The sequence below is a fragment of the Lepisosteus oculatus genome, chromosome 1 (genome assembly GCF_040954835.1).
Source record: "Lepisosteus oculatus isolate fLepOcu1 chromosome 1, fLepOcu1.hap2, whole genome shotgun sequence".
Taxonomy (NCBI): domain Eukaryota; kingdom Metazoa; phylum Chordata; class Actinopteri; order Semionotiformes; family Lepisosteidae; genus Lepisosteus; species Lepisosteus oculatus.
Genome location: NC_090696.1, coordinates 21,882,384 through 21,909,777, shown reverse-complemented (window position 1 = coordinate 21,909,777; position 27,394 = coordinate 21,882,384). Strand labels below are relative to the sequence as shown.

At 41.4% G+C, this 27,394-nt stretch overlaps 1 protein-coding gene and 1 long non-coding RNA gene across 6 annotated transcripts; one reads left to right on the top strand and one right to left on the bottom strand.

Moving 5' to 3' along the window:
- The first annotated feature begins 556 nt into the window (after window positions 1-556).
- On the top strand, window positions 557-13,275 carry LOC107077047 (uncharacterized). Its single transcript, XR_001478184.2, has 7 exons — window positions 557-752; window positions 3,595-3,675; window positions 5,835-5,885; window positions 6,986-7,306; window positions 8,461-8,730; window positions 9,674-9,724; window positions 9,819-13,275. It is a non-coding gene; the product is annotated as an uncharacterized lncRNA (long non-coding RNA).
- LOC102685441 (butyrophilin subfamily 2 member A1-like) lies at window positions 12,227-26,570 on the bottom strand. 5 transcript variants are annotated; one of them, XM_015344415.2, is made up of 11 exons: window positions 26,152-26,570; window positions 25,654-25,826; window positions 24,724-25,125; window positions 22,263-22,610; window positions 21,885-22,166; window positions 20,526-20,633; window positions 18,918-18,944; window positions 17,143-17,181; window positions 15,310-15,336; window positions 15,175-15,201; window positions 12,227-14,192 (listed from the first exon to the last, which is right to left on the bottom strand). In XM_015344415.2, exons 3-11 carry the CDS (start codon window positions 24,791-24,793, stop codon window positions 13,606-13,608), a joined length of 1,515 nt encoding a protein of 504 aa, XP_015199901.2. In that variant the 5' UTR covers window positions 24,794-25,125; window positions 25,654-25,826; window positions 26,152-26,570; the 3' UTR covers window positions 12,227-13,605. The 5 variants fall into 5 exon arrangements, with proteins under 5 accessions (XP_015199901.2, XP_015199906.2, XP_015199902.2 ...); XM_015344420.2 differs by having other exon boundaries at window positions 20,526-20,630; XM_015344416.2 differs by having other exon boundaries at window positions 24,724-24,797; window positions 26,152-26,569.
- Window positions 26,571-27,394: the final 824 nt, after the last annotated feature.

The window sequence follows — 27,394 nt, the reverse complement described above, 5'->3', positions numbered from 1 at the left end:
CTAGAAGGCACCCAGAGACAGTCTACTGTACTGTACACTATATCAGTCTGTCTCTCCTACCAGAGCACCTGGTAAGGAGGAATCTAGTGATTGATGTCAGTGTGAGGCCAAGGCTGACGTTGAAAGAGATACGGAGTTCAATGCTTGAGATGAGAGAAGATGGGCTAACCACTGTGCTTGGTTACCTGTCACCTGGGTTAATACATTTATTTTAAGCTTCGCTTACTGTACGTGTAACTAATGCAGAATCAGTGGTGATTTAGCTTCAATTCTCTTTAAAAAGAAAGACATCAATCACAGCGCAGTATGCTTCCCGATTTCTATTTTTTTACTCCAATTTACAGCAGCTGCCGTTCCTGTTCGTTTTACCCTCTTATTTTAACCCTAATATATTTAATTTCAACGAAAGCATTTTTTCGCTCTGCGAAATGTGTCCTGTTTCAGAACTGAAATTATATTTGGCATATAGTATTATGTATATAACAATGTTTAACGTTGTGTTCAATAGTCAAGACTGCAAATGACTCACGTCTAAAAAAAATACGTTCGTCATTTTTTACATCTCTACTTCCTTTTACAACATCGCTGGCTGCTTACAAATACTCAGGAGAAGGCGAAAGCATAATACAAGTGTAAAACAGAAGAAATAGGATAAATCTTATTAGGATAAAGCCGGATGGAAGTCTTATAAAGAATACAATTTACTGTATTTTTCCGGACGTACTGTCCAAGGACGAGAGATGGGGAAATCGGTATGGGTTTGAATTTAACGTTTTGTTTTTGAGTGAGAGGAGAGTATGCTATGTAAGATATCTAGTTTTCAGCGTGGGCTGCGAAATGAATGAAATATTTAGATAAATTCATGAATTAAGAAAACTTTTAAACTTTTGGGTAGCGTTGTAGTTTCTCCTAAAGGTACAGCACGTTATTTTATTTTCGCCATACGTGAAACGCCAACAAAGATCAGATTTGCCAAAATATGTTTAACGTGACATGGTATATCCAGATTGAGCGCGGTTTATCATTTTACGATGTACTATTTTTAAAAATGTTATTTTGTGGACAGTTAAAGTTATGTGAAGGCATTGACCGCTCCCTTTTGAAAAAGAAAGTAGATGAATCAGTGTGGGGGCAAATGACTTATGTATTAAAATGTTTTGCCGTAGTAAGCGCATACTGGACTTTCTAGAAAGGACTTCAGGAGAAGAATGATAAAACAGAATAATTTGAGCTTTAGCTTCACTTCTCTTTAAAAAGAAAGACATCAATCTTTCTTCGAACTAACGCGTTCGTGTCACAAAGAACCGACGAACTATTTTATTAAAATAATATTGGTTTGTGTACCAAGTAGCATAAAAGTGGAAAAAATTAGATTTTCATGGGGTGGGGGGAATCGCCAAGGATGAAGAAAACATATTAGAAATAATGAAAATAGCCGGATTAAAAAAATAACTTCAAGAACCGCAATATTTGTTTTACATCGGTAATAGAAAAGCTGATATTGATTTATTTACATTCAACATATTTATCTTTAAGCAAGAATTTGTATAAACATGTTATATGAACTCGAAACCTGAAGATAACATTTGCACTGTTTAATAATAAGAATACATGAAGCACAAAAAAACGAAAGGAGTCTATTCTGTATTTTCTGCTCATATGATTATTAGCAGCTAATGGCATGTCTGTCAAATCATGTTATCAATGATTAGCAAATTCTGTACCTGAGTCACAGGTAATATAACGACAGTGGTTTCAAAAAATGGTACTGTAACAATATGGTTAATCATATTTTGTGATGTTCGTGTTAATGAGATGGAAAAAGTCATTTGAAGAATTATTATTATTATGAGTAATAGGATTCTACATTCATTCATTCATTTCCTAATCACTTGAAGTCTCTCTAAGCAAAGGGAGCAAGGTAGGGTACACCCTGGATGGGATGCCAGTCCATCACAGGGCAGACATACTCACACCACATTAACCTGTCAGTATAGACTGGGAGAGAACCCGCCCAAACACAGAGAGAACATACAAACTCTACACACACAGCACCCCAAGTCTGCAGTTGATCCCAGGGCCCCAGCAAAGCTGACCCCTGCGCCTCCGTGCTGCCCCTTATTATAATAACAAACTGCTGTGGCTGTGAATCCTCTCTGGCTGCGCAGGGGAAATGAGGGAGAGCTCAGTGTGGGAGGACCAGACGGGGGTGCAGATCAGAACGGTTGAAATCAGGGTGATAAACACAGTAATGCTCAGCACACTGCCAGCTCAGGCCAGGACAGAAGTCCTGTAGGAGGGAGTGAAGAGAATTTACACCTCAACGTACTGTACCGCCATCTTCCAATAAAGTCTTTCAACCCAGGGCAGAAAGACTGTACATACACTCGTGCTACATGAGAACTGGTCAGCAAATAGTCAACTGATCCTTATTGGAAGGGGCATAGCCTCTGAATGGGTGGATATAAGCAGGGGATCTGCAGGAGTCCGTTATAAGGATGTTACTCGGTCTTTTCTTCTGATTTAAATTCTGTTACAGTAAGTGAACTAGGTGAATTCGCAGAAGATAAAAAATGGGGAGAGGCAAACAGAAACAAGCATCACGGGAGATGCAAAGAGACTCGGAAAGCATCATGGACGGGGCTGACATTGGCAATTTAAAACTGATAAGTGTTAAATGACTTTGTGGAAGTTCAAGCAGGGAGCTGCGTCAGCATGCGTAGGCAGCAAAGGAACAAGTTCAGGTGTATTCCAGGCTGAAAAGAGAAGAATAGAAACACAACGTTTTGGTTGTGGAGCCATCTTCAGGTGTGTGACTTTGACTTTGTGACTTTGTGACTTTGTATGTTGGTATTAGAAAGATATACTGTACATATTGCATGAGCATGGAAGCTACACATGGGAAGAATGTGAATGTTTATGTAGTTTCCTGAAAGGCCTTGTGACAATGTACCTTCTCTCTGTTATGAGATTCAAGGCTTTTCCTGTGTCCTTCCTTTAATTTTGTATGCGTGTATGAGATACGTATGACATATGGGTGCTACCTTTTCCTTTTTCCACAAATCATTGCCATGTTCCCTTTATCCTTGAAGTTTTATGCCGTGCCGGAGACAAAGGTTTTGTCTCCCAGTTGAGTCCAGGTGGAGAATCTAAGATGGCTGCCAGTAACCTAATAACCTGTCAGAGTTTAAGGACACTGAAATTGCCACATCAGCAGTGATGAAATGGCTGCTGACCATAAGCTGAAAGGGTACTGCTAGGACATATATAATTAATACTTCATTTGCATTGTCAAAAATGATGCTAAATATTAATTGCTTCAGCACCTTGCTATATTTGGATGGTTTGTTTGGCTGCTATTGCACAAAGGGGCAAGTTTCTTTTAAGGGAGAGTGGCCTTCTGGGAGAGGAGGTTATATAAGAGGCTGGGAAACATTCGTAAGTTCCCTGGAAGGAAGGCGGACTCCTGCCAGCTTTTCATGTTCTCATGTCCAATGGAAAATTGCGTACTGGCTTACCAGACTTTTGCTGTTTCTTGACTACTTTGTATTGCACAGCTCTCATTACATCTGTGGGTTTTCTTGTGCTCCTTAGGTGCTGCAGAATCCAGCCAGCCTCCCCTGCTGAGGTGAAGGTTTGGGCAATGGTGTCGAGGAATACTATCCAGTTGGCAGGGTAAGAACATCAGAAGCTGAAACTGAGTGCTTGGACCTGTTTCCTGTTTTTTCCCCGGTATCTGCGTATGCAAGCCAATTTGTTTAGTAATCTTCCCCGTTCAGGGCCCTGGGTTCAATTCCAAATATGTGTGTGGAGTTTATATGTTCTCCCAGTGATCATGTGGGTTTCCTCTGGGTGCTCCGATTTCATCCCACAGTCCAAAGACATGCTGGTGGGTTAATTTGCTTCTGGGGAAACTGGCTCTGGTGTGTGTGCCTTTGAGATGGACTGGCATCCCACCCAGGGTGTGACCCATCTTGCGCCTGTTGCCTGTCTGAATAGGCTCTGTATGCCCTGCAACTCTGTTGATAGTTAAAAATGGACGGAAAATTCATATTGTCCATTTGCAGGAGGCCCACATGCATGAAGCAGAGATCTTGTATCAGTAGTTCAAGTAGGTAGCAAGTAAAGGTTTATTCCATGCTGAAAAGAGAAGAAAAGAGACACAACAATTCAGATATGCAGCAGTGATACCTGAAGAACGTTCTTTTTTCAGCATGGAAAAAACCTTTACTTGGTCCTTGACAGCCTACGCATGCTGACACAATTACCCACCTGAACTACTTCAACCCACTTCTGTTTCAACTCGCTATGCCGTCTGCTAAATCTTTCTCTAGATCTCTTCCTCATTCCTCCTCCTCCTCCCTGGGCTATTCTCTAACCAAACCAGCGTTCCGTCCCGCACACCCGAAGAAGACTCCACAGCCGAAACGTTGTGCTTCTTTTCTTCTCTTTTCATCTTGTATAAGTTGTAATCGTGGGGCTGCAGTTCCATTCTTCTTTTCTAAAGTGAAAGGAGCAACACTCCTCGTGCACATTGTTCCTGAACTAACCACAACCTTTCTGATGCTAAAGGCCATTTGATCATACTGATGTTCACACCACTGAATAAGCCGGTGATTCTGGTTAATACATACAGTATACGAGACTGTCTCCCCATCTGATCCTGAGTGGAGACTTGTTCCCAGGTCCCTGCTGGAGCTGTTCAAATACGAAATCTACATCCCACTTTGAACCTACCACTGCTGTTCATGAATTCCTGAGGCATGTTACATTTCTGACCCATGGTGTTAATTCCTTCTGCAGGAGAATGTTCTTTTTCTCTCCAATTCACCAGTTGTACCTGTGGGTTGATTCTTTTTTAGAAAACAAGTTGCAACATTCTCCAACTTCATGAAAATAGCAGAGTATTGTCATTTCTGAGCACATGCCTGGGGTAACTGAGCTCTCCTGTGCTGTGCCAACTAATTCAGTGTTCTTGGCACTTTTGGCCACTTTTATTACCTGATGGAGAATTCGTTAAATTTCCTGCTTCACAAGTTAACATATTTTTGCATACAATATGACTCCAGATAGAAGTTGTCTAGGAAGAAGTGAGACTGAATAATAAAGTACACAGCAATAACGGACAGAAAGTAAATCAAGTGTAAATCACTTCATCTCTCGAAAATTGATTACATGTGGTGCATTTGTAAACAGATCTTTCTATTATTTCTTTAAATACTAACACAAGTGTGAAATGAGTTAAGCTACCAAAACAGCTTTTTCCAGATTTAGAAAATAAAGGTGACAAACAAGAGGAACCATGTGGCCCATCTTACACATTTGGTACTTAGTAACTAATTGATTCCAGGATCTCATCCTGTTTCTTGAAAGAAACCACAGCACAGGCTTCAAGAACATGGCTGGGTAGCTTGCTCCACACTCCCACAACCTTTTGTGTAAAGAAGAGCCGCCTCTCTCATTTTAAAGCACTTCCATATACAGTAGTTTCCACTTGTGCCCTCTGGTTTGTGTTTCAGTGTTCATTTTGAAGAAATCCACTGGGTTGACTTTGTCAATGACTTTGAGGATTTGTAATACTTATATACGTGAAACTCAATTATCTCTGTTCAAGACTAAAATGTTTCAGTTCCTTCAGCCTGTCAGTGTAGTATGCAATATTAGCCTGTCAGTGTGGGACACTCCCTTCAGACTAAAGAGACTCAGTTCCTTCAGCCTGTCAGTGTGGGACATTCCTATCAACCCTGGAATGTATCTGGTTGCTCTTCTCTGTACAGATTCCAATTCAGATCTGTTCTATAGAGTGGTGACCATTATTATTCTTTTGTCTTTAGATGTTTTCGGGACAATGCTAGCCTGGATCTTGCTGAGCTTCATTTTTTCAGGTAAATATTGACAAACCCTGAAATGATCATCTTAAAATTAAAGTTACTGTTCGCCACAGTTTGGCTCACAAAGTATACTTTGGAATCTGGATAACTGGAATGTGATTTCTTTAATATTAGCATTGAGTGTTAATGCTAACAGAGGTGTGCTATAGTGTGGTGGGTAAGTCTCTGGCTTGGTTGTGGGTTCGAGTTCCAGCTGAAGACACTGCAGGTGTACCTTGAGTGAGATACTTTACCCCACTTGCTCCAGTCCACCCACCTGTATAAATAGGGCCCAACATCGCTACAATGAACCAGTATCCCATCCAGGGGGGAGCAGTCACATGGTCTCTTATCGCCATGGGAACCAGAGTCAACTAAGCTGAGGTGGCTCAGATATTGAAATTGGATATTAATATAGCTTTGCTTTTTGCCGTTACATGTTTCTGTCACTTGTTTCAAATCAAATGGGAATCCAGGGTTTGTTATTTTGTTTCTTCTCCAGGCAGTAGGATATGCTAGTAATGCAGTCAGTTTTTGCTAGTTAGGCATCAGTTTAGCACAACAGTGGATGTCAGTTCTTAAAAGTTGAAGTGCTGGTGAACCTGGTGTCCACACTGTGTTTAATTACTCGGCAGAATTCACAATTTCGCGAGATTCCCAATCTCTTAAAAAATCCAATGTTTTAGTAGAGTAATTCAGGCTGAGTTATCAGTCTTACACATACAGTATGCTGTATGGAATGTATATATGTTCAGTAGGAATAACAACACCCAGGAATTAAGTGTACTGAAAGGATTAGGGAGTGTTTGGAGTGCCTGAATAACCTCCAGACGCCCCTGCAGAGTGAGGAGTGCCCAAGGGGCACTTACAAATGGAGATGGGCTGGATGTAAAGACGTGGATGGGATGCGAGGGACAGAAGGGGATCATGTACAGTGTTGATGGTGTTGTAGGAGAGGAAATGACGTTAGGAGTGTTGCTAATTACTGACAGCTGAGGCTGATTGAACTTGTTGTCATCCCTTCCAAAGGTTCGTTACACACTCCATAAAATGTTTAATTCTCTTGCGAGAAGGATCTGTCTATCTTGTCTTGCAGTCTCTGTTTTGTGTTGTAGCCTCCTCGGAGCCAGATGGCACAACAACGGCAGTGAAATTTGGAGAGTCAGCCACCCTGTTATGTGATGCAGAACAACCCTCGCACGATGTATATAGTTTATGGAAATATCGTGGCGAGGAGGTTTTTACGTTCTATAATGGAAGGGTCATCAAGAATAAAAGAAACCTGACCTTTGGAGAAGAACATCTTAGGAAAGGAAACTTTTCCGTGACCATCGAGTCAGTCCAGTTTTCTGACGAAGGCAACTATGAGTGCTCCGTACAAAGAACAGAAGCAGAGAACATGAAGAAATGTGCAAGTATCAGACTGACTGTCCAAGGTAGGCACAGAGTAACCTAATCTCTGTATTTGTACATGGCAGTGATGAGGCTGTAAGGTATCAGGAGTCTCAGACACAGAACTCATACTGAGCACTTTGGTCTATTAACTTGAATACAGAAGTGAGGAGATCCAAGTAAGACACATCAGTCTATAAGCATCACTCTACAGTCATCAAGGGCCACAGACTTGCCTGGGATTTCTTTCGTCCTCAACTTTGTGTGAACATGACAGCAATAGGAGATTCATACATTTTCATCATATTCTTGCTAATAACCTTGTGAATTTGTTATGCTTATAAGTGATAGGTTCCTTCTGAAACTATATATTGTAGTGTGTTCAATTGCTAGCTCATGCTGTCCCCAGAGGAGTTTTTGTAAGGGCGAATGAAAATGTGCAGACTAATAGTATTAGTGTTAATGCTTTATCTCAATATAAAAAAGGCTTTACTCCACAAAGTTGATTTGTTTTATGACTCCATTCCACTGCTTGAAGTGAATGTCCTCAAAAACAGCAGACCGCAAACTTCTATATTGAAGGGGAACTGCAACGCTGTTTTTATACATTGGGGTTAGAAAGAATCAGTATTAATGATTTTCAAACCACAAGAAAAGTCAAATGTACACAGTAATGTGTAAAACCTCCAATTTACATCACAAAATAAGACAAAACCTCCAGGTAAGCACAGTGCCTTATGTGTGATACAATACGTTGGGTGAGGTTTAGTGGCTCTATGACATTGTAAACAAGCAGGCCTGTGAATACATCTCTTTTAATCCAATAGAAATACTGTGAAATAACATTGCTGTACTTATGAGCTCGTACATTGCATAACATTAGTCATTACGGTGACTAGCGAGCAGGAAGGGCCACGTCACGTCGCAATTCATGGGAACTCGTGCTCGCACAACTACATAGTACTTTGCGACAAAATGGTGACTATGCAGTACATTCACAAAGTTCACAATTTTGTGCTTAATTCAGAATTTGTTTATTTTGTTACTGAGATTTAATAACCGGTCTGAGAAACTAGAACTGCAGTTCCCCTTTAAGTAATGTTAGCAAGTTGCTCACTGCATTTTAATTTTAAAATAATTAAACCTCATATACTAATTATTAAACATATCTTAATTAATCCTTTTAACTCAATTTCAGGTCGATCTGAACACCATAAGATACCAAGCGGAGGCGACTTGACTGTGAATCTGTTCACAGGAGACGACGTCAATGTGTTTTTCAGCTACAATCTCATATGTAATGTGACAAACCGGGTGAATCTGTGCACTAACCCGTATAATACGCGTTTCACCATGATGGATAAGACCTTGACACTACACAAAGTCAAGCCAAATGACCAAGGGAACTACACAGTGAAGTGCTCTGACAGTCAGAAGGCAATCAACACTGTGTCACTCACTGTGGAAGGTGAGATCCCCCTGTATTTCAAAAAACCTTGTATTGTTGGTGTGATAACACTGTGGGTCGTGGGTCAGTTCATAAAATGCCATTGTAACATAAAAATGTCCATTTATTTGTATCTAATGAGTAGGATCTCTGGCCATTTCTTCAAACAAATTTGAGATCTAAGAGAGACCTAATAATTAGAAAATGATGTCTACTTATATTGAAATTTAAATGTGTATATATACACACCTAAGAACTCAACATTTGTCTGTATGAAATCTTTGTCCCTGTATGCACTTTACCTTCCTTTTCCTTCTTTCATTGTCAGGTAAGTGTAATCATTTTCATTAAGGCTTCCTGATAACTGATCTTGTAGTACCAGCAAAGGGATGAAGTAACTGAGGGGTCATCTTGGGATTTTATCCCAAAATGCTCCAGCAAACTCAATTTTAAGCAGCTTTGCCCTGAACCTTGTCAGTGAAATACTCCTCATTTAGAGGGAACAAAATGTCTTTGGCTTATCAATGAAGGAAATAAACATCAAATCATTTGGCAAGATATTTCATGCCATCTTACTCATTATATAATCATTCATACTTATTTTGAACATGCATGAGGTGGGGTAATTAAGAAAAATACATAAATAAAGGGATTTAGACTGATATTGTGCAATATCTTAAGTTGAAAACTGTTGAACTTATAAGTATTTTTTTTATTCATATTTCAAAAATTAACAAACACAGTAAGACTGACTGTGATCAGTCTTAGGTTTATCTCATTACTCCCCCTTCATTGGTCCTTTTAATTCGGGTGAAATGATCAAATGTTGCAAAAAATGTGTGGTATTTATGTTATATAATATGGGTTTTGTGATCCCACACATATGACCCACAGTGTTGCAAAGCTCACTTTTCTCTCAAACACTTGAGGTCCTGCAGTTGTAACTGATTTGATCTACTGGCAGGTGACGGTCAGCCTTCAGATAATAAAACTCAGGAGACAAAAAGCAGCCAAGGTAAGTAGCATGTAAACAAATATATGCCATACATCAACAAAATATTTTTAAGAGTTGCTCAACATGAGAATGACTGACTTTTTTTTTCTTTCAGAAAGAAATAGCCGATCTAGAGAATTTACATTGATCATCATTGTAATCCCTCTCTTATTGGTAATTGCCTCGCTCGGTTCTTGGTTAAAAAGAGGTGAGGTGATACCGGAAACCGTAAGATTATCAGCTATCCCCCAATAGTACGAGCATTGTACTATTTCTACCATTCTCCTAGGAAATTTATGACCTTGATGAGCTCAATCACTTACCTGGACCTGGTAAGCCTGTATACCGCTCCTCTATAAACAATTAAAATAGTTGCATAGTCTTTCTTTCTGATCTACCTGAGTTCAGCTATTTTGTTTTTTTGCTCTTCTTTGAAAACTTTTTTAACTTCAACTAGCTGTTGTATTTTCTTCCTCTGTTTAAATAAAGCTTTAACTTTAAAACAAGGCTGTAACAGCTTTGCCATTTCCGTGAGATGCTTGTGTGCAACTACTTTTTAAACATTGTACATGTGAAATAATGAGCCCCCACTAGCTCCGTTGGTAGAGCCTGAGACTCATAATCTCAGGGTAGAGGGTTCGTGTCCCACATCGGGCACCAGGTCCTCCATGTTGGAGGCTGGGCACAAGGCCAACAACCCTGTCCTGTAAAAAACTAATGTAATGGAAACAGCAACAGGATGTTGGTGCCCCTACATGCCGTAAGGTGGCATAATAGGCAAACATCCACATGTGAAACATTTCACACGTACAACAATCTGTGAAATCTGAAATATTCTGACCAATAATAGCACTACACAAGATTCACAACCTGTAACATCGTAATACATCAGGTTTCTGAAGGTACAGACTGTCATAGGCTGTCATATAGACTATTCAATGTACAATAGTAAAGCATAGTGAGATCATTGAAAACTACAGGAAATCAATGATCAAACCATTTGATTAAAGCTGAGGAGGACAGACTGTTTGCTTTTGTTTTGAAAGATCCTTGGTCTTCATGGTTGAATGTCTGTTTGAAATACACCTTGACCACTCGATGGAGGGAACTTACAAAGATACTGAAGGGGTATTTACTCAGAAATCATGTGAACCACTACTAGGACAGAGGCCATTCAGTCGTTTTCAAGAAGACTACTTCTGAAACAACCTGATAAAAAAAGGCAGACTAAGTATGCTGCTAGTCAGAAGTGTAGAATTTAAATCGAGGGATGTAATGGTATAATTGTATAATGCACTCTAAAGGCTGTATTTAGAATAATGTGTACCGTTTGATTGTCATGTTAGAGAAAAGGTATTACTGCTCTGGAATTAGGCCAGAGAAAAGCTGTGAGCAGAGAAGACTACAATGGGACTTGATGCAAAAATTCTAACTCCTGAAAGGCCTCACAAAGTGGCCCAATGCCTATCTGTTTCCTGGGCAATGTGCAAAGTAAGGTTCGAGCACACAACACCAAGCTAAAGGAATGTCTTCGATTTATTAGTGAATTTGCCAACTAAAGTAGCTACTCAGAATCCTTGAATCATGCTCATGGGTCCTGGTAGATTTAATTAGTTTTTTTAAAATATACAAATGGGAAAAGTAACCCCTTCAGCAATAACTCATCTGCTTTTAGAAGTAATAGAGGCGTTTTGAGGGCCTCTAGTGGCAGAGTGGTGTTATTACAATACCTCGAAAGTCCCGCCTGCTACAACAGTGAACGCTTTTAATATTACTTTTATGGCTTCATGCTGATCTTATTCTATACAAACTGAAACAGTACTGCTTTAAGTCTGAGGCTGTGAGAGTAATATCATTCCTAACTGGTATAAGAGCATCTCTGAATGCAGATTTGATTAAGAAATGCCTCTGGACTGACATGACTGCAGATATCAGACAGTGCCACCCTGTCACATCATTAAAAGGGTTATTTGTAATGGCCAGCAAACTGTTAGAGCTACTGCTAGTGCTTCTAATACTACAGCAAACTGCTGCTAGATCAGGGGATCAGAGGGAGATGTGATGTGGGCAGGTAGTAAGGAACTGTCTTAGAAAAGCAAAGCTCCTAGTCGAAACCGAAAAAACAGGTATGGTTGGCCGGCCAGCCCGGTAAAAACAATTCAGAAAAAAAAAATAATAATGTAAAGAAATCAAAGGAAAAAAATGAAACCAGAGAGGATTCAGCTGGGTCGCTGCTTGCAGAAAAAATAAGGGGAAACGGACAGAAGTTTGAATTACTGGCCGAAAGTGAAGCAAACGCAGCACAAGAGCTAGGGGCTCTATCGGTGGAATAAAGCCACCGCGTGCTGAACTGTTAAACACAGAGCCTAATTAGACCGACCGTGTGTCGCGCCTGGGAGCCTGACTGAAAACGTCTTGGTCTGATTGGCAGGCGCCCTGATCTAGTTTGAGTGGCAGGTCGAGTGCTCGTGAGAATATTGCTGGCGGCAGGGGCATGACACACAGTTGATAAAGACAAAAGGACCAGGAGGAGATCCTGTCTTTATTAAAGTTTTAAATGAAGAACAAAAATAAAACATAGGCACTAAGTAACATACTACTGCTGATCCCACCACATTCACCACACAGAAGCACACACACCCAGGTGCACACACACAGTGGATATCACCACCTCAACCTACCAACAGCCCCCAGTGCAACAGCCACACATTCCTACAGAAGCCCAGTGAGTACACTGAGACTACCCACACAGTGAGCAACGATACTGCCAGTGCTGTGCTGCTGCTGTGTTATCGGTTTGACAGCCTCTGGTTACAGCTCAATAGTCATTACACTTCTTAATTAGGGCAATCTGCTACACAAAGAACTACTTAAATTTCTCTTTTTCTTCCCACATCTCCTAACTTTTATTCATATTTTCACTTTAAAAACACATAGTAACAAGTTTTGTTTACCTTTGAGGCCAGTACAGTAGCTCACCTTTACATTTCTGACTTTTCAGATACAAAATTCTGTGAAGATAGTTATTGTTCTTTTGCTATTGATTTGAAGTCAAACTGTATTTTTTCCATGGAAAGTCACTAAAGCCACTGCCGTCACAGCACAGTTTGTTTCCTTTGTGGTATTAACATAATATCAATCTTTTTCTAAAGGATCAGTGTTACTTTTCCGTACTTCTGCATGACCTTATGACATCTGCTTCTCAATTTCACAAAAGCGGGTTTTTGAAACTGTGTTCGACATATGACAAGTAAATCAGAAATGGTTTTCAATGGCATTCTGCAAAGCTTGCATTCTGACAAGACTTTGATTTTGCTATACACAGTTTGAGAATGTTACATGTTAGTCATACGGGGTGAATCTCCTATTTGCTTCAATTTAAGTAATACTGTACGTAACGGGGCGGTGCAGTGTCTCTGTGGCTAAGAAACTGCGCCTGTGGCTGGAAGGGTGCCAGTGTGACTCCACATCCGAAACGTTGTGTTTTCTCTCTTCTCTTTTCAGCATGGAATAAACCTATTTCTCTGTTAGGAAAAAATGCTTTTGTCTGAATAAAGCCTCTTGGCACAATATCTTTGCTGTGCATTGCGATTTTCATGTGTTCGAGCCTCGGGAGTCATCTGTTTAGAGGGAGGCCTTGTTAAAACAAGACTATATTTCTTTCTGTTACAATATCCACGTGCAGGTTTTTAATAATACTAATAATTGCGTACACTTATATAGCGCTTTTCTGGACACACCACTCAAAGCGCTTTACAGGTAATGGGGACTCCCCTCCACCACCACCAATGTGCAGCATCCACCTGGATGATGCGACGGCAGCCACAGTGCGCCAGAACGCAACTTACAGTATTGTAAAACTCCATTTTATAATAAATTGCACTTGCTTACTTAAATGATACCTATTCTTTCAGTGTTTTGTCATTATCGGCCCTCGCTGCCTCAGGAGTCAGTGAGCTGTCCGATGTGCAGAGCTGAGGAGACAGTAACACGAGGTCTTTGTTCCAATCCAGGGTCCGGAAAAACGGATAGATTTTCTCCCCCTCTCTCAGGTCCATGGCGGTGAAGGTGTAGATATGAGCTCTGGACTCCACCTTGTAAAATGAGACCTGCCTCTCTTCCATGTCTACACAGACCCCCAGAGTTTGGGGCAGCAGCCGGAGGGGGAGGGGGGTTTGAGGGGCAGTCAGAGCGCAGAAAGAAGAAGAATCCGTCTCAAGACCCCAGTAACCCTCCCGGGGAGTAAAGCTGAACATCCCTTTCCTCTCGGCAGATTCTCGACTGACTCCCATGGTCCACATGCCGTTGCTCTCCACCTCCCAGTAGTGCCTCCCCGAGGTGAAGCCCTCCCTGCTCACAGCACAGTCCCAGTAATCAAACCTGCGTGGACTGTCGGGGACACTGTGCCACCCGCCCACTCTCATTTTCATCCCGTCTTCAGACAGGGTCAGCTCGCCGTGCGCTGTGTCGGGGTCCAGAGTCACAGCAGCTGTGGGGAGCAAAACCAGGAAACATCAGACACTAAACACCAGCGCTCAAGAGCCGTTCATCCAGCCAGCCTTCCCTCCATCCACCATTAACATCCTTAACTTAGACATCCAACTGATCCGTGATTGTTTGCCAGAAGTCTTCTCTGGCTTCGGCAGTGATTAGACTATAGCTCCTTACTATTACAAGATATCTTCCTAATTTCCATGATCGTTGGGTTAAGAGGCAGGTTCTTTGGCACAGGTGAAGGATTTGATACTCAACCCACCCTGTTTACTAAAGTAGGGCGTAAAGGCACAGTTAGTCGGATTATTTAAACCTTTGTTGCTTGAATCGGATAACTTAAACCTGAGTTAACCTGAGCTCAGTTGTTGGGTTAATTCTCCCCAGATAACTTGAGGAAATCCTGAATTAGTTAAACCTGCTTTGTGAAAAAGCCCAGAGTAGTTAAAGATGCAGAACTGTGCATTAAGGGTTAAACTGAGCTCAACACATCAGAGTCTCTGAGTTATGTAAGTGATAATTTGTAAATATTGCAGTTTCTCCTCCAAGATTGCTAGGCCAGACAAATCAAAGCATGGAATCCACAACAAAGTCAGGTGGAACTCCAAGAACTTCATCATGATGAAAAGAATTTCACTTGTCTTAACCTGGCTAATCTTGTAAAAGCTTAAGATGTTTAACTGAAAAGCACCTATGCATTTATGCACAACTGAAATGAGAGGATTGGACTCAATAAATGACATTGTTTAACATGGCTAAACATGGATGTAAAAGAATACCCAATGACATGAGCTGAGATTCTATACTCCTGTCTCATATTTGTGGATCTGAACTACAGATTTCATTAGAACACAGCTCTTGCACAACAATGCCCTCTATAATCCCAGAACCCCCAGCTTTGAAAACGCCCCCGTGTGCCACAATTGACCAGCAATGTCTGTCTTCATCATCATCATCATCGAGGTAGGAAACAGTCCTACCTGCTGCACTGCTCAGCCACTGCCACTCTGGAACAGAGAGAAGGACAGTTTAAACTCACAGCACTCAGTGCTTCTCAATAAGATGGCAAATATTAGTCTTTATCAGTGGCTGCGTTTCCCACACAGTCTACTTACCTGATGTAAGAGTATGTCTAACTGCATCTGTAAAATTGAAAGTAAAGCATCATTACCTGAGCTTTTTAAAAACTACTAAGCAGTTACAAACTAACAGTTCATAGTAGCACACAATTTTCCGTTCTATTCCTATATTTTCCAACTTCAGCTTTCTTCACTAAATTATCATTTTTTTTCAAACCTTTCTCTCTGTACTGCTTTGTCTCCCTGCCTCTCTGCCTCCTGTAATACTCATTACTTATATACTGTAAACCAAAGTCCACTGACAGGAACTGATTCCTGCAGTTTTGAAGGATGAGCTCTATAAAAACTAGTGCCCATACTGTACAAAACAATGTAAAAGACCTCTGTTAAATAACTGACTTCAAACTCAATATTTTGTTTGTCCCCAAAACTATTTTTCCCACTTTAGAGTGGAAGTAAAGCACAAAACGATGGACTGCTATTTAACCAACTAGTCCCTCCTGGGTATGGCTTGTTTGATCTTTGGCGTCTCTCAGGCAGAGGTGGGGGCGTTATTTACAAACTTTTTTTTTACAATTTAAGTCCTATTACTATACCTCCACCCTCTTCTTTTGAGTGCCTTGTTATAAATATCTCTATCCCCCAATCTACTATCTTTGCCATAATTTATAGACCACCCAAACCCAGCGAAGCCTTTTTAGGTGGGTTTGCGGATTTACTCTCATTTTTATGCCTTAAGTTAAAAAGGATCCTTATTCTAGCGGACTTTAATATAGACCACCCACTTGATTCCACTTGATCAGCTTTTAAGATCACATGACCTCAGCTATCAATCCTATGCTGATAATACTCAAATATACATCCATACTAAACCTGACACTGATGTGGCTGTCTCTATTCTATCCAATTGCATCACTGACATAAAAACTTGGATGACTCAAAATTTCCTTCATCTTAACTGTGACAACACTGAAGTAATTCTTATTGGCACCTCCCATCAACTTCGTAAAGCCAGTCCTGTAACCCTATCTGTAGATGGTTCTGTACTTGAGCTTCAGTCTAAATTAAAAAACCTTGGGGTGATATTCGATTCTGGTTTAACATTCGACCCACATGTGTAGCATATTGTCAAAACACCTTTTTTTCACCTCAGAAATATCACTAACTGTGGCTGAAAAGCTGATCAACACATTTGTGTTCTCTCAAATTGACTACTGTAAAGCTCTGCTCACTGGGGTATCTAAATCTACATTGAACAAACTCCAATATGTCCAAAATTCGGCAGCCAGAATCCTGACCAGGTCTAGTGCAAGTGCTCACATTACTCCTATCCTGGAGTCCTTGCACTGGCTTCCTGTCAAATTCCGTGCGGACTTTAAAATCCTCATGTTCACCTATAAGGCTCTGCATGGCTGGGCACCTCAGTACTGTACCTGTCTGAACTATTATCGCCCTACTCCCCACCTCGCAACCTTCGCTCTTCTAATTCTGGTCTCCTAACTGTCCCCCAAGCCCATCTACATTGTATGGGTGACAGGGCCTTCTCCTGTTATGCCCCCAAGCTCTGGAACTTTCTGCCCAAGGATATCAGAGGATACCTTCTCTAAAACTCCTTCAAATCCAGACTTCTTCTTTAGAAGAGCCTTTACTTAACTGGTTCCATTCTTTACCCCTCTGCTTCTACTTTACTTATTGTAGTACCACCATCCCCAGTCTCCTCTGTGTATTGTAATTGTGTTTTATCTTGTGTATTCGTTTTATTTATTGTTGTTGTTGTCATTCTGCAAAGCACTTTGAGAAGCCACCTTTAAAGGCGCTATATAAAATAAAGATTATTATTATTAATAAAATCATTAAAAAAACACTTACCCTGTTCTTTCTGAAGTATAAAAATGGCTGCATGCATGGCTGCAATAACCAAACGTGTTAAGACAGTTTTTAATGCAACCATAAATAAAGACATTCAAAATCTAAAAAGGAAAATGGAGGCTGCGGTGTTACTCCCTTGTTTTTAAAAATAATTGCTTTAGCATACTGTATGCTGAACACGGCTGGTGAAAGGTGCTCAATGAACACAGCTGGGTACCAGACATGCATTCACGTGATGACGAAACACTCAGTTGTGTGAAGCCACAGACATGTTCTGAGGGTCTTTGTGAACTTTGTACACAGTTTTTCTGCTGACACTGCAGTATTTTACAGATGGTTTGCACTGGAACGGAAGAATGCTGGACACAAGGACTTCTATGAAATTCTATACTCTGTTATATACAGTAGGAATGCTATGGCTACGAAACTAAGTAACCAATGGTGTTAAAAGACATTATCTTTGGCAAATAGGGAAGAGGAAGCTATGTGTGATGCTGGAATGCTGCCAATCGGATAAGCACAGGGAAGCATGACAGATAAAAATAAAAAATGACTCTTTTAAGGGGAAGCGGAACAATTTCTCCAACAAGTCCCAGCTGAATGCTGTATTCATCACCCTGCTTACATTTCATATATCGTATGACTGCTGGTCACTACAGGACAGATCATGAAAGATCAGAACTGTATCAACAGGAAAAAGTCATCAGTAATGCATGAAAAGAGTTTGATCTAATACAGGGTCATGGGCAAGCCACACCCTATCCTGCTAGCAAAGGGCACAAGGCAGGGTACACCCTGGACAGGACTTCAGTCCATCACAGAGCACACAGACACTCAGACCAGGGCCAATTTTCCCAGAAGCCAATTAACCCACCAGTCTTTGGCTGTAGGAGGAAACCCACGTGAACACAGGGAGAACACGCAAACTCCACACAGCAATACTAACCACTGCGCCAATAGGCTGCCCCAGTGTGATATTATAACACACAACATTAACACACAGTTTTTGAAAATAAAACATTAAGTTTAGTTCCCAGTCTTACAGACCAACAGGAAGAATAGGATACAAATGTCTTACAAGACTTTGTTATAATGTACAGTAGGTGGGTATTGTGTTTTTAAAAAAATTCAAGGTCTTCTTTACTTGTATTTCTTATGATTATAAATTTGGTTAATTTTGAAAATAGTGTCAAAGCTGAAAGAGTGGTTCAGTAAAATGAAAAGGAAAACGAGTTATTTTTATTTTCCAGCACAATTATGGTGATTAACTGAATAAAAAACGTGATTGACAGATAGCATAATGATCATACAAACTCCACACAGACAGCACCCCAGGCCTAGAATTGAATGCAGGTCAGCAATACTGACCACTGTACCACTAGGCCATCATGTTAAATTTTATGTTAAGACTACATATGTTGCAAAATACATTATATGACCCTAGAAAGAAGTCAACTTTCAACATGAATAAACATGTTATTTCAGCATTCCCCATTCTCCAACTACAACATCTTTCAACTGCAGGCAGCCTTTTTCTCCATTTCTCAAAAAGTGAATCTACATCTATATCTTTAGTCATCTTCAGTATTTTTAGTAACACCTGTGACACATGGACCTGTAATTTCACTGCGTTTGTTTTACACAGCCTTTCTAAATGAGCTCAAAAACGTATTTAAGGTTTGAACAGAAGCCTGGAATAATTTCCATGAATATGTCTGACATTTGACATTCAAAATTCAGAGACAACCTCAGAATTTTATTATTGACTGACTTACCATTTCTTTCACAAATTTTCTCCAGCTCTGAAAGAAAAAAATAGCCAAGCATCAGTACACATTTTAGTTTTCTATTTACATTTTTGTTCTCAAAAAACGAACCACATCTCCTGTCCCATTCCATCCATCCATTTTCACTTACACTTTTACAAGTGAATTCTGTATGCCCTGCAGATGTGGAGGGGAGGCCCTGCTACCTGTAAAGTGCTTCAAGTGGAGTGCCCAGAAAAGTGCTACTGTATACAAGCGTGAGCAATTATTAATAGTGGTATCACAGTGGTGTGTGGTTTAATACTTATATTATTCAGCATAGTAACGTGCCAATGATTAGAAAATCATATAAAAGAAATTCATATGGTTTCACGTGACTTGAGATGGGACTCAGGAGGGAATTTAGAATAAACTCCTCAATAGCCCCCAGTTTTATTTCTCAATCACACTTTAGCTTCTGCCCAGAGTAGATACTTAAAGTATCTCCCTCAGCACACAATGAGTAGTTTCACTCACAGGCCTGTCTGGAGCTCCTAGCCTCCATAAGCCTCTCTCACCCAGACCCCAGAGGCCTCACAAGCCCTCAGCTTCGATTTGCTGTCTGGGGGACGAGGGAGCCTCAGGGAGAGACTGGGGGGTTTTTGTGAAGAGTCTGAGGGAGAGACTGCAGTTTAAAACGTGTTTTGTTTTGAGGCTGGTAAGCACTTAGATGCCCGGTGGGCTGGTTAGGAAACTGTAGAGGTCAGTCAGGAGTTTTAAAAGGAGCTTAGGGCTTTTGTTTTGTTTGTGTTTCCCTGCACTGTAAATAAAGAGTACGGGTTTCACAGGGTTTTGTACCTCACTGCTGTGTTCGTGTGTCTGTTTTCCTGGGCCTGCCTATTTGTACTCTATCCTTACACCTACTTTTATCTCAACTTACCAATCTTTAAAGATACTGTCATTTTAATCAACATTTTCAACATTCTCATCTTAATCAGACACTTGCTGATTTGATCTTCCCCTGAGGAGAGGATGAGTTGTGCTCGATTGTTAATGCAGTTATTGAACAGATGCAAAGATAAAATATCATAAAAAGGCCTCAGCGCTGATGCTCACCTCCATGTGCACGAAACGCCAAGTACAACACTTTTTCCAAACTTGCTCAAGTTGTGTCCCCAACATCTTAATGACATTAGTTCAGATATATCAGGGTGACTTATAATTATGAAGTATGATGGTGAAGAATAGTGACAACAGTCTATGTCAAAAGTCACCCTGTGGATTTGCCTGATGGAAACCAAATCGTAGCAGCTGCATGGCTGAGGACTGCTGCTTCACTAATGGAGGCAAAGAGTTTACTTGAACCCTGAACATCAAAGTATTCAACTGCTACAGTGAGAGGGCAGGAGACACAAGTCATACCGACAAGTGAAATCTCTTGATTTTCCAGTTCTAAGGCAAAGCCACTTTCATATATTATTAGTATGCAGGGCGCTTAGTACTGTATGTACTCTGAACTGTTCTGACCACAGAGTAGCACAATTCTAAACCATGATGTACTCTGTTAATACTAGACGAGATTGGACCTGCAGGACTGGGTGGTATGGCCATATACGTGGACATAAACGGTTCACATACTGTTCATCCTTCTCCACTGGATCACCAGAAGGGGGAGTGCTGCCACAGCAAGACCCAGCATTATGAACAGAGTCACCGCCCATCCTGAGACTGCAGGGAAAAAATCTTCTGGAAAATCACAGAGAAAGAAACCTCCCGTCACTGGATTTCCTGATCTGTGATCCGGCTCATTACAAATCAAGGAGAGACAGGATAACTTACAAATAAGTTCACATTGCACGTTTAAAACATTGAACATTGGTTCTACCATAATTTTAGAGGGCTAAACAGGCAAAGCACTCCAGGGTTTTAGGGTTTTGACAGTTCCTGACTCGCAGTGGTACAGTTGGGCTTTTCAGTAAGAGTGCTGAAGGATGCATTTAGGGGAATCAGCTTTGTGATGCCTTAAGTCGGATTGGCATTGGGATTTGGCCTGCTGTCCATACTGTATGTCTCCTAAGGACAGGACTGTCTCCCTTCTTCCTCTTGGCCCAACTAATGCAAACACACTGGACTTTGGCATCAATGTGCATTTCACTGTACTTAGACAAAAATAATAAATTTCATATTTAGAATGATATTGTGTGAGGGATGTCTTGAGTACCTACTGATAACATGCAATTCTTTGGCTTATTATCTTGCAATGTTAACGGTTTTCCTCAGGTGGGCTTATCCTTAGTGTAAATTACGTTACCACCACATGTATGATGAGCAAAGCAGATACTGCCAATGAACTATTAATTAAAGAAAGCTATCATTAACCATCTACCGTTTCGTTTTCTGCTACTGATATTTCCCAGTCTGTGTGTGGAAAATTGAAGTCTCCCACCAAAACCACTTCTTCTTTTGCTTATATTCATAATTTCACAAATTAATCTGTGATTTAAGTATATAAAATCCTATAATATAAGGGTTGTATCTAGGGTCTGCAGAGGGGGCTAGTTCACCAGGTGGTGTAACAACAACACAGGACCACAAATGGAAACTGAAATTAAATTGAGGAAAGAGAACAGAAAAAGATTATACAAAGAGTTGTGAAAGTCTAAAGTAGGCTTCCCGACCATGCTAATCCAGTAAACTACCAAACATGCATGGTCCTTTTGTTTCAAGATATTTTGGACGACTATCACATTCCTTCCTCTACTTCCATATACATCTCGAGGATTCAGGGGTCCAACTTTAGATCGTAGTGCTACAAACAAAAATGCAAATTAATAACAGAGGGCTGCTTTTCAAATATAACACATTGTTCAAATATAACATGGATTCTGGTGTTTAAATGTACATTTGTTGTTCTTATGAAATAAACAAACTAGAAACCTATGATCGGATTGTAAAGTACATGTCACTGCCCAGAATTTCAGCTTGTTCAGTACTCACTGGATACACGGACCTGGGTCTCCCCGTCAGACTCGGGGGCTGTGCTTCTCAGCACACAGGCGAAGACGCCGGACTGCGGTCTGACTGGGATGTGGCTGCTGACCCGGAGGAGCCCCCGGCTGTCCCGTTCCACTGCGGTGCTGGACAGCGCCGTCACATCGTTTCCGTGGCCGTCTGCCCAGGTCAGCGCGGGCGGAGGGTACCAGCCCTCGGATCGGCACAGGAGGCGGGTCTGCTCCGCTTCAGTCCCGTTCAGAGTCACTGTGGGCTGGGAGCCCAGAGCTGCAGGACACACACGTTTTTTTTAATCTGCCACTTATTGACACACATCTGGGTGCCAGCGGGTTGGATTTTAATTGTCATCAAGGCAATACTGACCTCTTACAACCAGTTCAGCCTGTCCTCTTCCATACCACAGTCCATCAGTTGCTAGGCAGTTATAGAGCCCATTGTCAGAGACCTGGAGGTTGTTCAGTTTAAGAGACAGATCCCCATCGTGCAGCCCAGCTCTATCAAGATATGTCCGACTCCTGTAATCCCTATCCTGAACGTCAGTACGGTCTCTTCCATCCTCGTACAGGTGGACAGGAGTCTGGATGACCTGTCGGTACCACCTCACCTCCATGTCCACAGCACTGGCTCTGGGGTAGATGTGACAGGGCAGGGTGACGTCACCACCAGGAAAGGCAACCAGGGGCTGTTTAGAGCCGATGACAACTCTCTTGACTGAAAGAAACAGAGCCGAGAATAGGAAACACTTCTTTGCTCAAAGAGGGGTGGGTGTCTGGTACAGGCCTCCCAGCTAGGTGCTTGAAGCCTAAACTCTGGAATGAAATTTTAACTCTGATTTAACTGCTAAACTACCAATGTGCAAGAAAGGCTAAATGGTCCCCTCTGACATACAGACTGTTCTCATCTTATACAGTAGCAATGTCTCTGCACAGAAAGAGCAAGGACAAATAATATATTTATTATACAACGAGACTAAATTAAAATTATTAGAAGTCATGTTTATCTCCGATATATTTTAACATCTGGCCATTTGGTCTCATGTAATTTTCCTGTTATATTTTTATTTTCCTGTATTTCTATCAGTATTACAGCTTTCTCTGTAAGATGCCACTCATTTACCTTTATATACTTGTACCTTATGCATCTGAAAAACTGTATTTTTTAGTTTTCGCTGACATTTGAGTTCTGCAACTCATAAAAATATTAAGCATTCGAGAATGTAATTACAAATATTCACTATACAAAAGTGAGCACTTCATTTGCAATTAGAATACGAGATCATTAGAAGGGATTGAATACAGTACCTTCGAAAAAGGCACTGTGCACATGCAACAGTACACTCTGACATAGCAATGGTTTTATTTTCCATCAAATATTTCTTAAATTCTGAAAATGCCCAGAAAGGATTCAGTACAATGTTCTGTGCAAAGCTGGAGTTCAGGTTTGTAAATGGACATTTGCTTATGGGCATCAGGGATCAATAAACAATCATATCAATACACACATCCATTTTCTATCTGCTTCATCCAATTCAGAGTCGCAGGGGAGCTGGAGCCTATTCTACTGTAGCAGCAAGTCACATTATTCACTTAGAATTAAGTATTAAGATTTCTAAAAATCGTTCCGTTCTTGACGTGGTAGCTAGGAACTCTGTGTAAATTTAAAGGAATGAGGCTAACAGGACCCTCCTATAAGAGACCTTGAAACTCTGTGTCCAATACTAAACCATCTAATGATACAAAGCACAGATGGGCTCCATTGAGTCTGTAGTCCGTCTCTCCCCAAGAAAATGGGCCAAAGGTCACTGTACATCAACCAGAGGAAGATCCACCAACGAGTGACCAGCAGGGTGGGTACCAGGACTATACATGATAGCATCCTGACCCATCGCACCTAAAAGCTAACACCCACCTCAACTCATTGCTCCTTGTCTCTCTCCATCTGAACTTGCGATCTGCCTTTTCCAACCATGTGACTGCAAGAAGTCCGAGTCAGGACTTAAACTGCTCTCCAAGACGCCAGGCTGAGACAGAGAGTCAGTAAAAAGCCGAATCCTAACCAAGACATTTTTTTATGCACAAGAAACCTTGTGTTTGCAAACCCACTGTTATTTTTGCCTGATCAAAGAAATAAGACAGCTGGGCTCTTTTTTTGTCAAAATCCTGAATATCCAAGTATATTTAGCAAACGTTATAGCTGGAATGAGCCTAACTGCTTTTAAAAACCAAAATACAGTGACAGTGACTTCTAGCAGAGTGGTCCTCAGCAACACTAGTCTGTGTTCTGTCTTCTCTCTGCCTGGGACACTCCCAGCACAGAGCAAGCAGCTGCCAGGTCGGACCAGGGACCAGCCCAGGCAGCTCCACCATCTCAGCGGTTCTCAGTTCAAAGACCATGGTTTTTGGGTTGTGTCAATACTGTGTGTATACTGTGTGTGAGAGCGTCAATGATTAGATTTGATTTCTCACAGTTGTCAAAAACTCTCACAATTTACTGTTCCAAGTTCTAATTGTCACGGTGAATTAAAACCCTCACATCCCTACACCAGCAAGCAACGAGCACAAGGCAAGATTCTCCCTGGACAGAAGGCCAGTCCATTGCAGAGCACACACACTCACACCAGGGCCTGTCTTCCCAGAAGCTAATTATCCCACTAGCGTGTTTTTGGACTGCAGGAGGAAACTAGAGCAAACCCATGTGAATGTGAGAACATACACACTCCACACAGATAGCACCCAAGGACTGGAATGGACCCAGGGCCCCAGCACCCCAGCAATCCTCACTACTGCACCACTATGCCACCAATAATCACCAGCAGTTCTCTCACCTGTTTGTGTCAGAATGACTGGTAGGAAACTGAGGAAGAAAAGACACAGCCTCTTCAGGAATCTGCCCATGTCACTGTCAAAGACAACAAGCAATCACTGAAAATACCTTCACAATTCACAGGTTTAGAGCAGGTGTTCAGCCCTCCATTTAGGAATGAAGCGAACATTAAAGTGTAGTCAGTTCACGTAAATGGATTTCAGCTATTATTTTAAGAAGTTTGGCAGCACTACGCTCAGCCTTTGCAGTTCAGTCCACATTGGCTGCTGGCTGAGGTGCTGATCTTCCAGATGTAGCCAGATCGCTCCCTCTTGGACTCCTGTGGCTTCCTGCTGGACTCCGATACCCTCGTGCTGGGTCAGGGACATCCGGGTGACCTGTTGTAGCACCTGCTCCACTCTCTCTACACCAGTGAATAAGGGAAGCGAAAGAAACTGCAAAAGTAACAAAAAAACAGCTTCCACTTTCTCAGCAGAGAAATAAGATGCCTTTATTGTTCTAGAGAATTAAAAAAAAACTCCTTTTTCTTTTTCCAGGATTTTGTTCCCCCCAGAAAAGAAAAGAAAATAATTTTGCATTTGCACCAATCACCTCACAGGGGGGTTATGCACTGAAGTCCCGTTTTACACAGAAGAGATAAAAAAGGACACCCTTTTTATAGTAGGCTATTTACAGTATACTACTCTTGTCCTATGGTAAAAAAAAAAAAAGATTTGTCCACTTCCGGGGCACTGGGGACAAACAGAAGTTAGCAATGAAACTGTTCTTCAACCAGAACTAGGAGAATTACTAATTACCAACTAATTAACAGTGGATCCGCTCTTCGGCTGGAACTGGGACAAAACCTTTAGCAAACGTTTAGAGGATAGACGGATTCAGCCGGCTGGGCGACTTGACAGAGTTCATGCTTGGATTCAGCTCCTGAAATTACCTCGTCTTAACCACGACGGACACTGGCTGAAACGTGTTGGTTTTTTTCTTTCGTCAGCGCTTGTGCAACGACGGAGTCAGGGTTTTCCAGTGTTGCTCTGATGAATAATATCGGGGTGGCGGGGGGGGCGTTTTCTCTACAGTTCGTGTTAATAAAATGTTTTGCCGGGAGGCCTGGAGATATGAAACCAAATTAAATATTATTTTGTGTAGTACAAGACATTGTAAAACAAGTACATTTATACTAGATTTGCTTTTATTTTTAAACAAATGCACCGTTTTCAATCCAGAATTCTTCCACAGGCGTTTTCTACTTTATATTTCTCCGGAAGACGATGATTAGGTTATAAAGAATTATTTTATCTTTTTTACTGCACTGAACAAAACGTGTTTTATGGGGGTTCCAATTCAGAACCTCCGTAGATATCGGTGTCCGTAACTGTTCGGTAACTCTGAGGGTCTATCGTAGCTCAAAGGAAGAACATGAGGAAGAGTTTACCTGGACTCTGGAGGCAGGAATGCTTCTATCCTCTGGGTCTTAATCTTCAAGGCAAACAGCCCCCCAGGTGTCCAAAACTATGCGCAATCGGTTTCGAAACGAAACATAAATGTATTGTTGTGTTGTAATTCTTATATTTAGTTTCAGACCTAAGATGGTTTCTGATTTAAACCTACTTGAAAATGTAAACTATTTCCATACGGCACGAATTTGTTACCGTTTCCAAGGTCTTCTGGCGCTCTGAAGTGGAGAACTATTAGCCAATTTCCCCGTTCTGAGTTCAAACCACCCTTTGCGTCTCGGGCTCGCTGCAGCCCGCAGGGTCTTGCACTTCCTTCTGCATGAACAACCGGCTCGTGATCGCGAGGCGCGCCGGCTCTGACTCGCGCTTCGCTGTGCACCTGGTGCTGGGGAGTGCGGAGCTATGGGTGTGCCCGTGAGGAGACTTGAGCTACTTCTCTTGTTCTCCTATTGTTTTTACCCAACAATTTCTGTAATTTATTTCTGCAATTTAAAGAGTAATGAAGGAGGCCTTGATTGGTAAAGGCCAGGGGGAAATTCAGCCAGGACACCGGGGTGACACCCATAGTCTTTTCGAAGAACTCCCTGGGATTTTTAATGACCACAGAGAATCAGGATCTCGGTTTAACGTGTCATCCGAAGGACGGCGCCTTTTAACAGTTTAGTGTCCCCGTCACTATACTGGGGCATTAGGACTCACATGGACCGCAGGGTGAGCGCACCTTACTGGTCCCACTAACACCTCTTCCAGCAGCACCCTTAGTTTTCCCAGGAGTCTCCCATCCAGGTACTGACCAGGCTCACACTGCTGAGCTTTAGTGGGCTGCCAATTGGGAGTTGCAGGTTGATGTAGCTGCTGGCGAATTAGCGTACAGTAGATCCCCAGAAAACTCAGCTCTGGTCTTAAAAACTCGCAAATATCGATCATTAAACAAGTGTTGTAACAAAATCGGTGATACCACCTGTTAAAAAGAGGGCGGTTGAGATTAAGGTGAAAAATTGAAGCTCTCTTCTCTTGTGTAAATTGTATTAATCTAATCTAGCCCGGTATTTTTAATGGTCCGTCCTGACTTTTTAACGCAATGTTTTGGATATATCCATATGGCCAGGATGTGTACTGATTTTGTTGCTATGCAACGATACATATTTAAAACATATACAGTATATGGCAGTAATAAGTCTATTATACTGTTTTATTACTGTATATTTTTAACAATACGTT